At 41.0% G+C, this 16242-nt stretch overlaps 1 protein-coding gene across 2 annotated transcripts in view; it reads left to right on the top strand.

Moving 5' to 3' along the window:
- skap1 (src kinase associated phosphoprotein 1) overlaps nt 1–16007 on the top strand; it is a 43411-nt gene extending 27404 nt beyond the window's left edge. For both annotated transcript variants that reach the window (XM_028029818.1, XM_028029819.1), the window contains exons 10-13: nt 3380–3433; nt 3546–3655; nt 15189–15291; nt 15645–16007. In XM_028029818.1, coding sequence (XP_027885619.1) covers nt 3380–3433; nt 3546–3655; nt 15189–15281 — 257 coding nt within the window. In that variant the 3' untranslated portion in view covers nt 15282–15291; nt 15645–16007. The remainder of the gene's footprint in view (nt 1–3379; nt 3434–3545; nt 3656–15188; nt 15292–15644) is intronic.
- Nucleotides 16008–16242: the final 235 nt, after the last annotated feature.

Below are 16242 nucleotides of genomic sequence, written 5' to 3'. Positions count from 1 at the left end.
ATGTTGAGACATTTTTATACCCAAAAGCAATCAGTTAGATCTGGTTTAGACCTGCATCACAGTTAATGCTGCTGTTGCTTATTTATGTTCCATTTAATTGGAAATTGACCAACATCCATTTTTTAGAAAGCAGTGAGGTGCCTCAGGTGTCTTCTTATTGCCACCTGAACTGATCTCTCATTTAAAAATCAACACTAATAAGCTCGACCGTGCTGCTGCAGGGCTGCTCAGGACAGCAGAAGATGTGAAATCCTCTTCCTCCTTATCTCGTAGTAGTTTGGAAATGCTCTGTCATAGAATGTCCAATTAGCTAATGTTGCCTGGCAACAAATAGCCTCCAGTTCAATCCACTAAGCAGAGGTTTTGGGGGCTAAAATTGCCTAGCAACAGCAGTTTGGCAGAAAGGAAGGAAAACGTGGCGTCTCAGAGGCCTTAAAATAGTCCTCAATGCCTCATAGTTCACAGATTTCGAGTGACGAGAGCCCGGAAAAAGTCTGTGTTCGGCTTCGTTCTGAGACCGGGCTACAAGATCCCAAGAAGGACAAAAGAGGCGATCTGATCTTCTCAGCGTCGCCGTCCATCACTGTTCCTATTAAATAAGATACATCAAGATTCTGTTTCACTCAGTGAGTACATTACCTTTGCCAAAATCGCTGGTGAAAGGGAAATCGGTCTTCAAACTGTCACGCCGCCGTTCAAAGCCATCTGGGAAGAGGTAGAGACCCTGACCACAGATGGCGTATCGAATGACGAGCTCTTTCGTTCACTTTCTCACCCCCAAAGCTTATCAATCACTCTGCTCCACTCTGTGCTCACCAACAGCTTTTACACAGTGATTACAAACCGGTAAATTATTTAAATCTCCACTAATCAGGGCTGCAGATGAGCAGAGCTGATGGTAATAGATATATTCCTTTGCTAAATCAAAAGACAACAGCACCAGTGCATAAATTTACAAAGCAAGTGTTGTCATTCGTGTTCTTTCCTGAAAACTTGTTGAAATTAAATATTGAGAATTCTGCAAAATTGTATGCTTTAGGCAGATTGCAGGCTTCAAGTTCTGATGACTGATTTTATTGACTGGAAAATTAAATCACTTTAATGTGGAAAGCATCAGGACGTAGCAGCGGCTGCTCCGTCATGTGATGCCCCTCTTTCTGCCACTTGAGGACCGCTGAACAAATGTTTAGAAGCAAAGCAAACCAAATTAAAATGACTCCTCAGGGTGGAAAAAGAATATGGTGACTTTCTGCATCCAGTGACACAAAATGAACTCGCATCCAGAAATATTTGCGTATGTGTGTGCGGGCGTAGGGGTGTGTGTGTGTTTGATCTCTGCTTCTCTTCCTGGAACGGAGAGCTGCTGGTCGTGCTGGAAGGTGGATAGTGTTGCTGCGTTGTGGCATCGCTGTCAGCCCTCTTCTGTGCACGATGGATGTGGGAGTCGGGGGGAGGCGGATCACTGTGTCACAGAGCAGACCAGCGGGTGCCACGCCCCGCAGGCACAGAAACCTCCACCTCTGCGTGACTTCAAGACCGCTACTGCTTCTTTTGCGTTTCTGTGCAGTTCTGGTCCTAGACGAGGGAGAAGATCCATTATAGATTTGCTAAGAATTTCATTTTACCAGCATTTTTTCCTTCTGTGATTTTTAATTGTCTTCGTCAGAATGATCAATTATATGTATAATCATAATTATTATTGCAGAATAATATACGCAGTTATGCTATTTATGTTTCCAGCTTTTGGTTTTGTTATTTTAGAGTTTTCCATCCCTCACTCTTGTTGTGATCCTTTCTAAAAGATGCACAAGACAAATATTTTCTTATTTTTGCCCTAGTAGCATAGAAGACAGTCAGAGTCCTATATATATATATTATATAATATATTATATATTTTAATATATAATATATTATATAATATAGTACACATTATAATATATAGTAATATAGTATTATAATAGAGCAGACTCTATTTTTTAAGGAAGCTGAGATCATTCAATGTGTGCAGCAAGATGTTGGAGACCTTTTATCACAGTGTTGTTGCCGGTGCCATCTTCTTTGCTGCTGTGTGTTGGGGAAGCCGCATCAGAGCCAGCGACTCCAATAGACTAGACAAAATCATCAGGAAAGCTGGCTCTGTACTGGGACTAAGGCTGGAGTCCCTGGAAACTGTGTTGGAGAGGAGGACACTGAAGAAGGTTCTGTCTATTATGGACAATAAACAGCACCCTCTCCACCACATAGTGGACAGACAGCGGAGCACCTTCTCACATAGGCTGCTCCAGCTCCGCTGTCGTAGGGACAGATACAGGAAATCCTTCCTGCCACATGCCATCTCACTGTACAATAAAAGCTAAATCATTGTTCTGCACTAATCAGTCCAATTTTGCACAACTGCACTGTGGCACACTTGCTGTACATATATTACATATACATACTGTTTCTGCATTTTTGAATCTCTGCAAGGACTGCTCTAAGCTGCTTTTTATATTGACTGCATGTTATATTTTATTTTTATTTTGTCTACAATTGCTACTCAGTGGTGGTTGTTGTGTGTCTTGTCTCTATGCTGCTGTAACTGCGAAATAATTTCCCTGCTGGGATGAATAAAGTAATTCTATTCTATTCTATTCTATTCTATTCTATTCTATATAATATAATATATTATAATATTATTATATAATATATTAGTGAAGCTAAGTGAAGCTAGTAGATTCTTTATTCAATTATTACACCACCTTTAGAGTCTAATACTCAATTTAGTGGCATAAACATTATTAGGGACAATCAAATAATCAATAAATAAAACAGAATACAGACAAATGCACTGATCAGACATTTCCTGGCTGAAAAAGGATTTTTTTTTTCCTGAGGTCTGACTCTCCTCTTGCAGCAGGAACATTGATAGAGACGTTTTGAGGCTATGACATATTATTCCCAAAAACACGTCATAGCATATTTCCTTACCTTTATTGGATTTATTACTAAACTCTAAGGTGCATCTGCAGTTGATCCAGTTTCTTAAAGGCTGAAAATCATGGGTGATTTTTTGTTTTGATGTAATAAATGGTCAAAATAATTCTGATGTTTCATCATTTGACCTGCAGATTAGCGATCAGAGTCGATCAGAGGAAAATGGGCCGATTCCAATCTCTGATCTGATTTATTGGTACATTTATCTAAATGAAGTAAAATCAATTTTAGATGTAATTTATTGATAAATGTTCCTGTGTGGTCTATTAAAAACTATGCAAGCATATTTCTCTATAAATTTGGGAATAAGCCAATGAAATTTACCCTAAAGTGTTTCTTCTTTATTTATGTAAATTATTTACTATTAGAAATGGCATACAGTAATCACTGTATTTTGTTTCTTTAGATGAAGATCTTCAAGAACAATTGGAAGAGACTGCTGAGAAGAACAACCAGTCAGGTGAGAATAAAATTTTTAAGGTTTCCAAATCAATAACAGAAAGCAGCCATTTCCCAGAGGTTAAAGCTTTTTGCCTCATTTGAGTGAATTTGTGCGCTGTGTTTCCTTCCAGCCTTGTCATCAGAATATGCTAACTACTACCAGGGTTTGTGGGACTGCCAGGCCGACGAGACGGATGAGCTGGACTTTAAGAGAGGGGATCTCATCTATGTCATTAGCAAGGTGGGTGGAAGAGGTTGCTTCTGATTTCTGGACTTTCTTCTAATTTGTTGTTGTGAGCTTGATGGCAGCTGCTCTTTATTTCTAATGAAAGAAAATTCCCAGAGTGCTCTCTCTGACTTGTTGATCAGCCGTCCCAAATGAGATGCTGATAAAACCCCCCCAAAAAAACAGTGTAATTATTTAAGGGTTAACCAACATCAGCTCTGGTGATCGCCTCGCGAACATGCTGATATCCCCAACATCTAAATTCCCTCCGTTAGCGAGAGCTCGCATCTCGCCGCAGCACAGAAGCGGCGACAGGTGCATTGTCTATTCCCGGGCCGCCGGGGTGAAGTGCCATTCGGATGCTGCGTAATGGTGCTGTTGTTCATTAAGGAGCCTCTATCGCAGGGGTTAATTGAGCAGGCAGCCATGCGAGGCTCTTCCTTTCTGTTTGATGTAAACTGCAGGTGAAAGCCATCCTGCATCTCAGCTCTTTTCTCCCAATCTGTTTCCTCGTGTTTTATGGCCGTCGTGCAGCTACATGCAGAGTATCTACCAGTGAAAAGACATCCTACTGGAAATCAATGGCTTGTAATTTGGGCACTTCTCCTCCACTGCGGAGTGGGACTTGTTCCCAGACTGTTGCGATTGGTCGATTTCAAATTGAATCATCATGCTCTGTGTTTAGGCCAAATTATATGAGGAGGGGAGGCATTTGTTTATAATTATGTAATTGTTATTTTTGCTCAATTTTAATCATTTACAGTAGAATAAAAGAGGAAAATATTTCATAGTTGTTCCTGATAAAGACACATAAAGCTTTGTGTCTTTATCACAAAGCTTCTCCTGTAAAGCTCCCTTTACAGGAGAGGGAAGTAAATATCCCCCTCAAACATTTTCATATTTTGTCAAATAGAGTTTTGGAGTGGAAAGGGAAAATGATATATTGCTTACCACATTTTGGAGTGTGGTGATTCCACCCTCTAAACTTTTAACACACCGGTGCATCAAATTACGTTCAGAAATCACTAAATTAGTAAACAGATTCAAGCTGCAAATCATAGCCTTTAAAGATTGGTGTGTGTTTGCATTCATCCTCCTGACTCATCATTTTGCAGAACAGCTTTTCTCTGCAGTCACAGCTGCAGGTCTTTGGTCTCTGCCAGCTGTGCACATGTACAGACTGAAATTTGTCCCATTCTTCTTTGTAAAGCAGATCAATCTCTGCCAGATGGGAGGGAGAGCATCTTTGAACAGTAATTGTTGAGCCTTGTCACAGATTTTTGTTTGTATTTAGGTTTGGACTTAGACCACTGTCTCTCTCTGGCTGCATGTTTACGCTCTTTTCCTGCTTTAAGGTGAAGATTGTACTGTATTTACCTCCTGCTGAAGAAAAATATCCCTAGAGGATGTTCTGCCACCAGCATGTTACACCATTCGCATCATGTGTTCAGGATGGTAGTGTTCCTCCACACACAGAGCTTCAGAGCACCTTCTTCAAGGTTTGCTGAGTTTCCTACATGGTTTCAACAAACGGCACACAAGATTTTCATATGGCTGTCAAAGAAAAGGGGACAGAATACAAGTTCACACCACACTTTTCAGACTTTTATTTGTTAAAAAAAAAAAAAGATTTTTTTTTTCTTCACGGTTTGTGTTGCTCTAAACCAGGGGAGTCAAACTCATTTTCATTTTGGAGCTCATTAAGATCATAAATGTTTTGATAAAACTACCTATTAAATTAAAGCTTTATCTGTATTCAATGATCACATCTTACAATAAATAGTATTAACATCACATTAATGTAATTTGGGACTGTACAAATAAAAACTGATTTGATTCGACTGTTAAAATAATGAGTTCTATTGATGTGGCTTTCTAGAGTCTTGAAGGCCACACCAATAGCTGTGGCGTGTTGGATTTGGCCCACGGGCCTTGAGTTTGACACATGTAGTCTACACCATAAAACGCCAGTGGAAAACATTAATATCTGTATGTAGATATATCTAATATCTAATGTAGAAAAGTTCAAAGGGTGTAAAAACTTTTGCGAAGCATTTTTCTTGGTCGTGCTCTGAATGCTACGGAGCCGGTCTCCTCCGTCTGCGGGTTCCGGGTGATTTGGGGGAAAAATGTCAAAGCACCTGCCTTCATTTTTCACATAATGCTGGCAAAAGCAGGAAAACTTGAAGGTAAGAAAAGGGGAGCTGGCTCTGCAGTACGGAGTCGCCCCCCACACTGCCTGAGCTCTGCTCCCTGGATTATATTTCACCATGTAGATCCTATTACTGCGTCACTGAGGGGCTTAAAAGAAAACTACGACGTCCAAGTTGGAAGCAAGGGCTGTTTGTTTTATCCCCTAATCTTAATGACACAGATCACTCTTGTTTTGTCAAGCTGGAAGATAAGGTCATAACATGGTTACAAGCTGCAGCACTCTGACTGTCTTCTAATAGATTTAAAGTGTGGTTGTAAATTATTTAGATGAGATTTCCGAATGCTTGGCTTTCCTAGAGAACACAACTCAACTCGTGTCCCGTTTTGCGTTCTAATAGCGCCACGTTGCCCTCATGAATTGTATTATTTGGATTATTGCCTGTAATCGGCTGTTTTGTTTTAATGAGGCCTCGGGGAAGGCTTCCCTGCGCCTCTACACACAGACCTTCGCTGTTGTTGGGCTTTACAGGGGAGGGATTCCTGGGATCCCTGACCTCGGTGAGTAAAATACGGGCCCTTGGCTAGAACTCAAGCTTGTCGTTTAACCGGGGGGACCCAGACACACGAAATGGCCGTAATAAAACCAGGGCCCATAAATTCTCTTGGAGGGTGGGAGGCCTGCTTGTCTCTGCTGTTATGTCAACACTGACCATAATTACAGGGTAATAAGGACACGCTCTAAGTGCTAAATCAATGGTGCTAACAAACTGTTATTTTTAAAGCTAGCATGTGATTGACTGCTGAAGTGCAGAGTGGGGTTGCCACGGGCGGGGTGTCATATGGCTGTGAACTGAGGAGGACATGCCGATTGTATAAAAGGCCCTCATCCATCATTATTGATCCCTCGCTTACTGTAAAGTGGGGGCATTTTTACTGTATTTGTGTTTTTTCCCCCTCCCCTGTGTAGTGCACACATCGCTGACAAAGTAAATAAATTAGGAACCTCACAACTCATGTGAATCCCATTAGTTCGAGGGAATTAATCTCGTAGCATGAATCTTTCGATGATGTCTAACACGCCTTCTGCAGAGCTCGATGGGGATGTTCAGCCTGCTGATACATGAGGTGGCAACACACCGTAAAATCCATCTTTTTTTTTCTGCAGCATTTCGCTTTCTTAAAGCTTGCATTTTTCTTAATGCATTTCCTGGTCAATGTAGGTTTTATAAATGCAGTTAACGTTGCGTGAAATATTCGAGTTTTCCCCACAAACAGGAAGACGGATTCTGTCCGTTGCTAATCTATGCTCTTTCAGATTCTCATCAATTTGATTTTTTGCCTTTTCCTTAAGAATTATAAACTAGATTATATGGAGCATTAGTACTCTCCTCTTGAATGTACTTGTTTCCCATTTAGGTTCAAATACATTTCTTTAATTTAGCTTAAGTGTCCTAGATGCTGTGTCCTTAAAATCTTAAGTATGGACAAGTTGGCAAAGTTGCAAACAGATGAAAATCTCTCCAGAAATGTACTTTGGCTTAAATCAGTGGTATCCAGACGTCTGGTCAAATCAAACATTGTGAGAATAGTCAAGAGTAGACCTAAAAATTCACTAAAAAATGAACAAATATTTTAAAAAGCATCCATTAAATTATTTTAGGCAGTACTCTGCTATCAGCAATAAAAACAATAAGGATGTGGGTAACTTTTTCTTTAAAAAAGTGCTTTCTATATTTAACCACGTTTCATAAATTTAATAAAAGCAGATTTTGGTTCAACATAGTCTGATCCTATTCACTGAAAAATTTAAGAGTGCAAAACCATGGTTATTATATGTACATATACATTTGGTAATTAAAAGATGAACACTTTTTTTGCACGTAACATTTTTCATTGTAAGAAAATTTAAATTTCTTGGAAATAGTTTTGCCCCAACTGGGGGACCAGATGTGTATCTTTCTTAATTTACAGTCCAGGGGCCACAAATGACCCCCGGGCCGCATTTTGGACATCCATGTCCTGAATGCCTGGGTATGCAGAGTTCCTATGCTGTTTTGAAAAACATGCAGCTTGATTTTATCCTTTTCTAACTATGGATGAAGAGAGAAATAAAATTGAGTGGAGTCAACTATTTGAGTTGCCTTTATTTTCTATCATAAACTCCTGCAATTTCCACTCAAAGATTGCTATTAATTTAATTTGTATTAAGCATAGAATCAGAATATATAATCGAAACACATACTACACAGTATAAAAAGACACATAACCGGCATATGTTTGACTCTGACATTACATTAGACCAAACTTTACTGGCAGTTAGGATTACCAACTTTATTTTTTATTTGCTAAATGTCAGAATATTAAGAGATATTTCTTTAAGCTTTTTTCAGAGTCAGTTTACATATACCTTTCTAGTTTTTGGTAGCTCCTCGCAACAGTTTGCTGGGAATTTGACCCATTCCTCCTGGCAGAACATATATAACTAAGTCAAGTTCACACAGTTCAGCCCCCAAGTTTTCTGTGGAACTGAGATCAAAGTTTGTCCAAAACATTGACTTTGTTGCACTTAAGCCTATTTGTAATTTGGCAGTGTGGTCAAGGTCACTGTCCATTTGACCCAAGCTGTGTCCAGCCTTCAAGTTTGTGTCTGATGACTTGAGATGTTGCTTCAATATTTCCACATATTTCCACTCATGACGGCATGAGCAGTTCAGCAGTCACTCCTGCATGGATTCATTCTTAAACACCTGAATTTTATCTAAACATCCAGCATGCCCCTGGGCAGTCAATGTTGTGTGTTTAAGTTTAGATGTAGCTGAAAATGATTTGCCAGTCTCAAAAATGCCTAAGCCTGTCTAGACTTGGGCCAGAATGAGATTCTTACAACATGATAGCCATGTGTAAACATGAAAAAAAAATTAAGAAAATAAACAGTTATTTCAAATATACAAAACAAAAAAAATAATAAAATATGGGATTTTCATGGTTATTGTAATGGCATCCATAACATCCGTTGATTTTGATAAATGTAGAAAAAACACCTGTTAAAGCAGAGCTATATTCAAGAAGCTTTCTTTATTGGGAATTAAATAAAGGCATCGGAGATCATAAACTGTGTCTTAATGAATTTGTATTTATTGTAGGATAATCCAGTCTGAGGTTTTTATGCCAAAAGGTTTATGAAATAGCCCTTTACTGCACTGCCGATGCTGATATTTGATGACGTGTGAAATATAAAGATAATAAAACTCAAGGAGGTAAATCTTTTGTATAGTTTGAAACAAAGGCATTTGAGTCTAGAAAAGTATGCAATTGTCCAGTGGAAAATTTACAGAAAACCCAGTTGTATTTTTTTTTCTTCAACAGCTGGATTTTTACTGCAGGAATTGATAGTCATGATTATGATTTTTCTGTATGAAGCATATTGCCTACCCCTTCCTCCATCCTGGCCTGTATTCGCTCTGTAACCAGATTTCCCTGCAGTTTCTCGCTCTTAATTTTGCTCCACCTCGTGTGTATCGGACCAGTCTGGCACTGAACCAGGAGGTATGTCCCGCATTCTTGCTCTCTAATTTATGTATCCCTAATCAAAAGACCGCAGCTCTACAGGTCAGCTGTCACATTCCTGTATTCCCACAGGCACTCATGGGGAACGGCAGGATGGAGTGGGAAGAGATTTATGGCACAAACCTAGTCCAGGGTCCTTAAAACTCTGGCAGGCGTTGCTGCCACCTCTCCCCTCGTCCTCCCTTCTCGCTTCCCTCACTCCCGTTCCTCCTCCCAAGCAGAATCAGGAGAGAGCGAGTGAAGGCAGCGGGCTCAGCCAATCCGATGTGAGCTCCCAAAGCAGAGCGTCACCTCTGATTTGACACCAACTTACCGCTGGACGGAGAATGTGAGAACGTGGATACCACTGACACCTTGTGGTGAATTCAAGCAGACCTGTAATGTTTCAACATCTTCAGAAGATTTTAATTCTGATGAAAATTTATATACTGTATATATGTATATATGAAAAAAAAATACAGCTTCTGCTTGTATTGCTTAAAACGGTCTCCTTTCAGGGCTTTTTTAATGTCTTATAAGCAACTCGTTTCCCTGTCTGCTCTAAAAGAGGAAAAGTGGGCAAACAATCAGATGGGAAAAGTCAAGCAACAGAGACAAAGAGTGTGGAAAGAGGGCTTGGGGGGGTTCCTCTTTTCTTTAGTGTGAACTCTGTCACACACCAATTTAAAGACCCCAAGCTGCTTTTGTGGCCATAGACACCGAGTCACTATAGACAGGGAAGACATCCTATTTACCACCCAAAGTAGCAGGGGGTGAGTCTGGGGTCCGGGGTCATGCAGGAGGCAGCGGTCATCCCCCGGTCAACTACAGTAGGTCATTATTCAGCCCAAGCCAATAGCCTCGAACCGCGTCCGAGCAGCCCACCCCCCAATCCATTCCGCTTAATTATTATAAATGAGGGGTGGCATAAACAGCCATCATTACAGACACTCAGTGGCATACACAAATCCACTTTAAATTGCTATTAAGTTAGGAAGCGATCTGTAATCCCAGGCGTGCGTTAGAACGGAGCAAGCAGGCTTTTCTTTTTATTAAATCTCATCGTCCCTGAGATATTTTCAAGCGTTCTCGCGCTCTGTCACGTTTCCAATTTGGAGCCAATTCGTTGATTTAATTAAAAGCCAACTTGGAAAAACGGACACTAAGTATCCATTCCCATCTCTGGCAACGCGCAGCTATAATCTGTGTTTTATTTTTTTTTGTTTACTCTTTTTGTTTACATAAATTTAGGGAAGGCTCGACGGAGGGGGCGGGGGAACGTTTCGCTGAAAACTTTAACTTCAGAGGGTTTGATTCACTTTTTGCATTATCCCTTGTTCCGCAGCTGGAATTATTTACATTTTTTAAAAAATCATGTTTTTTCCTTTAACTAGATTTTCTTCACTGCATCAGCTCCTTGAAATGGCTTTCTTCCATCTTTTTACAACACTTTAGAAAAATACTGACACTCCTCAAGCTTCTTCACAAGCACAGACTTCAGTCTGTTTTTCCGATTTCATGTGAGACGGAAATATTTAAACATTCTTCTTTGCAAGAAAGCACCACCTTAGTCAGATTGGATGGATAGCATACGTGAACATCAGTTTTGAAGTATTTCCACACTCTTAACTCATAGATGTACTTTGATTGACCTGTCCTGCATTTAGCTCTGACTGGATGTGTATTGCCAGCCTACTCTACAGTCAGGAGGCTTTTGCAGCCTCTAACAGGTGGTTTGCACCTGTTAGAGATTCAGTGTTTGAGATTCAAAGCTCCCACCTGAGCTTTCAAGCCCCTGCAGATTTACCTTGGACCATTTGGCTGCTTCCCTGATAAATGCTCGCCTTGTCTGGTCTGATAAATCACGTGGACAGACATGTCTTGTTAGTTCTGCAGCCCCTCGATGTTAAGATGACGAATCGAACAGAGCTCGGAGATGTTCAAAGCTTGGAATGTTGTTCTGTAACCTAACCCTATTTAAAGCTTCTACACATCTTCCTAACCTGCCTCTGTTTGTTTTCTGTTGTTGTCTAAGGATGAGCAATATGAAATTAAGGTTTTATCAGAATATATTCTGGCACTATTGTGATAATTATAAAAGTGATGATAAGAGTTAATCATTACTCCTTTTTTAGGGAACTGTGTCACATTAGTGATAGCCCCCAAAATACAAATACTTCTCTTCAAAAACTTTCCTATTTGTAAGACGCGTCTTTAGGACACCTAAAGGTTGGATAAAGAACTGTGATTAATATGATTACACTGAAAATCTGAACTGCATTTAGTCATAATTTCAAGTTTATTGAGATTTATTTATTGACGCTTTCATTGAACAAACAGCAGAAAAAGCAGTAAAACTAATAATCCCAATACTGACAGATTTGGGGATTTGAAACATTAACTTTAATTTTTTATGACAACAATAAATCTAAATTATTATCACAATAAATGATGAACATTGCAATAAATGAACGTCCCTACCGTTCTCTAACAAATCTCCTTCACAGAACACCTGGATTTATGCTGAGATTAAATTAGATGCTTTTGTTCTTTTTCTTTATTTCTTAGCATTTTATTCAAGAGTTTTAAAGTCAAAGTTTGTAAATGTCACAGTTTGTATACTTATTTAGTAAAAAAAATAAAATAAAAATTACAATCATAATCATTTTCAAACCACTTTAATTATGCTCTGCACAAACTTGGTCTGCCATATGAAATCACAAACTGCGATGGTGTTTGTCGTATCTTGAAAAAATGTGAAAATTTTAAGAGGTATGAATATTTTTTGGGCGGGTTTTGTGGCTCCAAATCCATCCTGAAAAACGATTCAGTCTGTCCCCAGTTTCTGGCATTATGAAGTGTGTCTGTGCAAGCAGTGAGGCGGCTTCTAGATGCTGCAGAGACCTGCAGTGCATCTGGTGAGCGTGCACTGAGACGATAGAGGAGAAGGGATTGAAAACAAACAAGGAGAGGATGGAGGCAGAAAGGCTGCTGCAGGAGAGATGGGAAAAGAGAGAGAGAGAGGGAACGGGAGGAAAAGATGGAGGGGGCTGGAAATGTGGAAGGAGGGAGAGATTGTAACAAGCAGGCGGCGGGTTCAGCGGCAGGGCAATGAGAGACTTCCTGCGCTCCATCACGCCCAAGGCCTGCCTCAGTCAGCTGGTGGCCGAGCAGAGATGCCTCATGTGTCAGGCTTATTAGCACTCCCCCTAGTTTGTATGCATTTGGGATTACATGCGAGTGGGTGTGTTTCCACCAGGAGAAGGTTAGTAGTGTGTGTGAGAGCGAGAGAAAAATAGAAAAGAAAGAGGACCGATGAGGGATTTTTAAATGTAAAAAAAAAAAGTGGATTATCAGAAGAGCAGGTTTTTGTTTTGCTGCATAATGGCGGCGTGACACCTGCCTCGCCCGACCAACCTCCGCTCACCTTCTCCCCGCTCCCGACTCGGGAAGCTGTCAGTCTGCCCTCCGCTCGCGCACCGTGAGCGATGGGCCTATCAGGAATGCCGCCATTAGCCAGCCCCCTGAGTGGTAAATAAACGATCGCGCCGGTACACTGCAGGTGTTGTCATAGCAACCCACTCTCCATTGCCGGCCCCACCCACGCTCACTCCGAGCTCTCTCGGCGGAGGAGTCACCGGGAGGTCAGCGAGTCGACGCGCGGCCGCCGCCACGACACGGCGCTGTTCGACCCCCCCTTTCGCCTCTTCCTGCTCCCTGCCTCTCATTGCTGCCAAATACTCCCCCAAAACACAGACACCCCAATCTGTCTCACGTCAGCACTCCCAAACTTCTTCAGCTCGTTTCGTTTCTAGATCCAAAATAACCCCAGACGCGGGCAGCGGCGGCAGAAGGACGCCGTGAGAAAGGGGAGACTGTTTTTAAGTCATTTGGGTAATTCACTCTCCACAGCTTTTTTGGAATGTCCCTATTACAGCAGGTGTACTCTGGATGAACCCATTTCAAGTACGGGGAAGATGGACTCGGCACGCCTGACAGACTCCCACCGCCATCGGCGCCCACTCTGCGATGCGGCAGTTGTATTAAAATGGCGGCGTTGATAATCCAAAAGACCTTTCTCGGGGAGAATTTGAGACCGGCTGCACAGATGGGCTGCGGAGATAAATAAAACTCTCTGTCACTACGGTTGGTGGAATAGTGCTGCGACGCCCCCAAGGGAGAGCAGAACTGTTTTGCTCCCCTCACTCTGATATGCCTCCACCCCACCCCCGTCCGTCTGTTTCCCCTCTCTCCTGCTCCTTTCCAACAGGAACCATGGCCAGCTTTCTGGATTTTCCCTGTCTTAAGTCTTGTGGGAAGCATAAAAGCCCCATTCCAGCCAAACTTTCTCCCTTCGTTAGGAACAGAGACGCACTGAGGGCGGCCCAGCACACCCTGACATCCCGGTCAGAGCTGAAAGCGATGAGGCCTGGGTGGACAATCTACTTATGTCTGTTTGTGCTCTAAAGACTCCCCAGTCTCGCGGTTTGTCACCGTCTGAACGGTTCATCCATCCTTGCTGTCCAGGAAGCGCTCATTAGCTGCAGGCCTCATTCTTCTGGCTGCAGAGAGGTGTCAAGTCCCGCAGATCGCCTAAACCTCTGACACGGAGCGCTTCGTCATGTCAGAGTCTGTTTGTGCTTCTGCGGCTGGAAGCAGAGCCATCGAATGTTCACCGACTGACACCGATACGCTCTCGTGTTCGTGTTTCATCTCCTGCAGCCAGTTTCAATCCGCCTGAGAGCAGACAGGCGATGGGCCGGCCGCTCCCCTCCTCTGCCCCGAGTTCAGGTCCTACTGCTTTGATCAGATGATCAAAGGTGATCAATAAATCTCAGGGAAGATTCTGTTAACCACACTGGTTGTTCATGGACCCTTAAATTATTTCATTTATTTGATATTTTCAAATACATTTTTATTGAATATTTAATGCCCACCCGCCTTCAATTGGAAATACTTTTTATGTGTTTTGACAAAAAAAATTATTTGTTGCATCAAGTCAAATTGAATTGAAAAATATCTTCAATATTTGCAACTTATGTTGAATTTTATGTTTTCACTAAACCATTTTTTTCTTCTATTAAAATTGATTACTTATTACATTTCACAAATTCACTTAAATTAAAAATCCTTAGATTAAATATGTAATGTTTTTTCTTTTCTTTTTCTTTCTTCTGTCAACGTGGAAAAAGTCTTTCATAGTAAGAAAATATTTCCTAAAATGTTAATTTGCTGCATTGTATTTGATTTATCTGTTAATTATTTAGTTTTTATTTATTACTATTATTCTGTTTGTAGATAAAACTTTCAAGTTTGATTCTGTTTTTTGTTTTTTTTAATGTAGAAACTATTTTTAAAAAGTCACATCAAGTCTTTCCAGGGAAAACGTCTCGACTTAATTAGTCTGGTGAAAGGAGGCCAGCTGTGTTTATGGCTTTTGAGCAGTTAAAAAAAAAAGCCGTTTTATTTTAGACTCTTACTATCCTGATTGCCTTGTTTACCGTTTTGCCCTGTTTTTAACGAAAACCCCTCGAGGCTAATGAGCCCCAGTGTGTATTAAAATATTGTGAACGGCTGTTTGGTGGATGGGATGCAGTTTCTTGCTTGTCCTTCGTTTGTAATTGACTTCATGCAGAAGGAAAACAATCTTAGCCTCACGGTTTTTGCGGTTTTAAGGCCCGTTTTAATTTCCTCGACCTCACACTCGCAGCGTAATTGGAGATCAAATCATGCAAACGGCTCCTGAAATTGTGTAAAAATCATAGATATTTGTGCTTGGAATTTGTTTTTGTTTGCTGTTCCCGGAAGCCCTCGGAGATTTCATTATTTGTTCCCTTCTTGTGTTCAGGAGTACAACATCCACGGCTGGTGGGTCGGCGAACTGAACGGCACCGTGGGCATCGTCCCCAAGGACTTCCTGCAGCCCGCCTACATCCTCTGAGCTCCAACAGGTACCCAGGCACTCTCTTATCATGAGCATTATGGACCATTACTATGGCCTAATACACAGAAACAGTTCCCCTGGTACTCATCCAGATTGCCACTGAGGTATATTCAGTCGTTGACCTGCCGTTTATGGCATCTGCTGGCTGGGACAAGTACTGCACGAGGCAATCGGAGAGCTGTAATGGCCAGTGCTTGTGAATAAATATGCGCGACGAAAGCCTGATTACAGCGACGGTTGTCCTATTTAAGAAAATGATTCTGTGATTTTGTTAGATAGGCGCAGCTTAAAATGGATTCTGAATTATTAATGCGTGTTTTACTGATTTCTTTCAAATTTATTTTTCCGTTTCCTCCGCAGCACGCTCTCTTCGACACATCCAGACGTGACTCCACCGACGGATACCGACACAATTTCTTTCCCGCTTTTCATGATGTAGATGCTGCGTGTTTGTGCAGGATCTACTGTCCACCATAGATCACATTTATGTGATGTGGAAACTAGAACTGTCATTTTAGATGTATTCATCCAGAAATGACCGATGCACACTGAAAGCCACTGTTTACCTAGGCTGATATATTTGTCAAATATCAGAATAAGCGACATACGTAACCGTATGGCCTTTATTTTGATTTCTTTTTTTTTAACATTAAAGAGTTATGTGCCTGTTAAATACTATTAATAAATCATCAAGGCGTCAAATTAAAAATATTCATGTTTGGGTTTTCTTTGTTTTCATTTACATTCAATTTTGGCCATAAGGTGGCAGCACTGTTCTGATAATTAAAATCTAGGAGAAGGACATCCTTGAAAAATGATCACATTGAAATTTACTTGAACTTTAATAATAATATACGTTAGTTCTTTTATATATACATATATATCATCTACATAATAGCCCGTAATGGTGAAACGTCTGACATTTAAAATTGGGTTCAGATTTATTTCACGTCTGGAT

This window comes from Xiphophorus couchianus, chromosome 10 (genome assembly GCF_001444195.1).
Source record: "Xiphophorus couchianus chromosome 10, X_couchianus-1.0, whole genome shotgun sequence".
Taxonomy (NCBI): Eukaryota; Metazoa; Chordata; class Actinopteri; order Cyprinodontiformes; family Poeciliidae; genus Xiphophorus; species Xiphophorus couchianus.
Note: the sequence above shows the minus strand (reverse complement) of the source record. Positions and strands in the feature narration are given on the sequence as shown.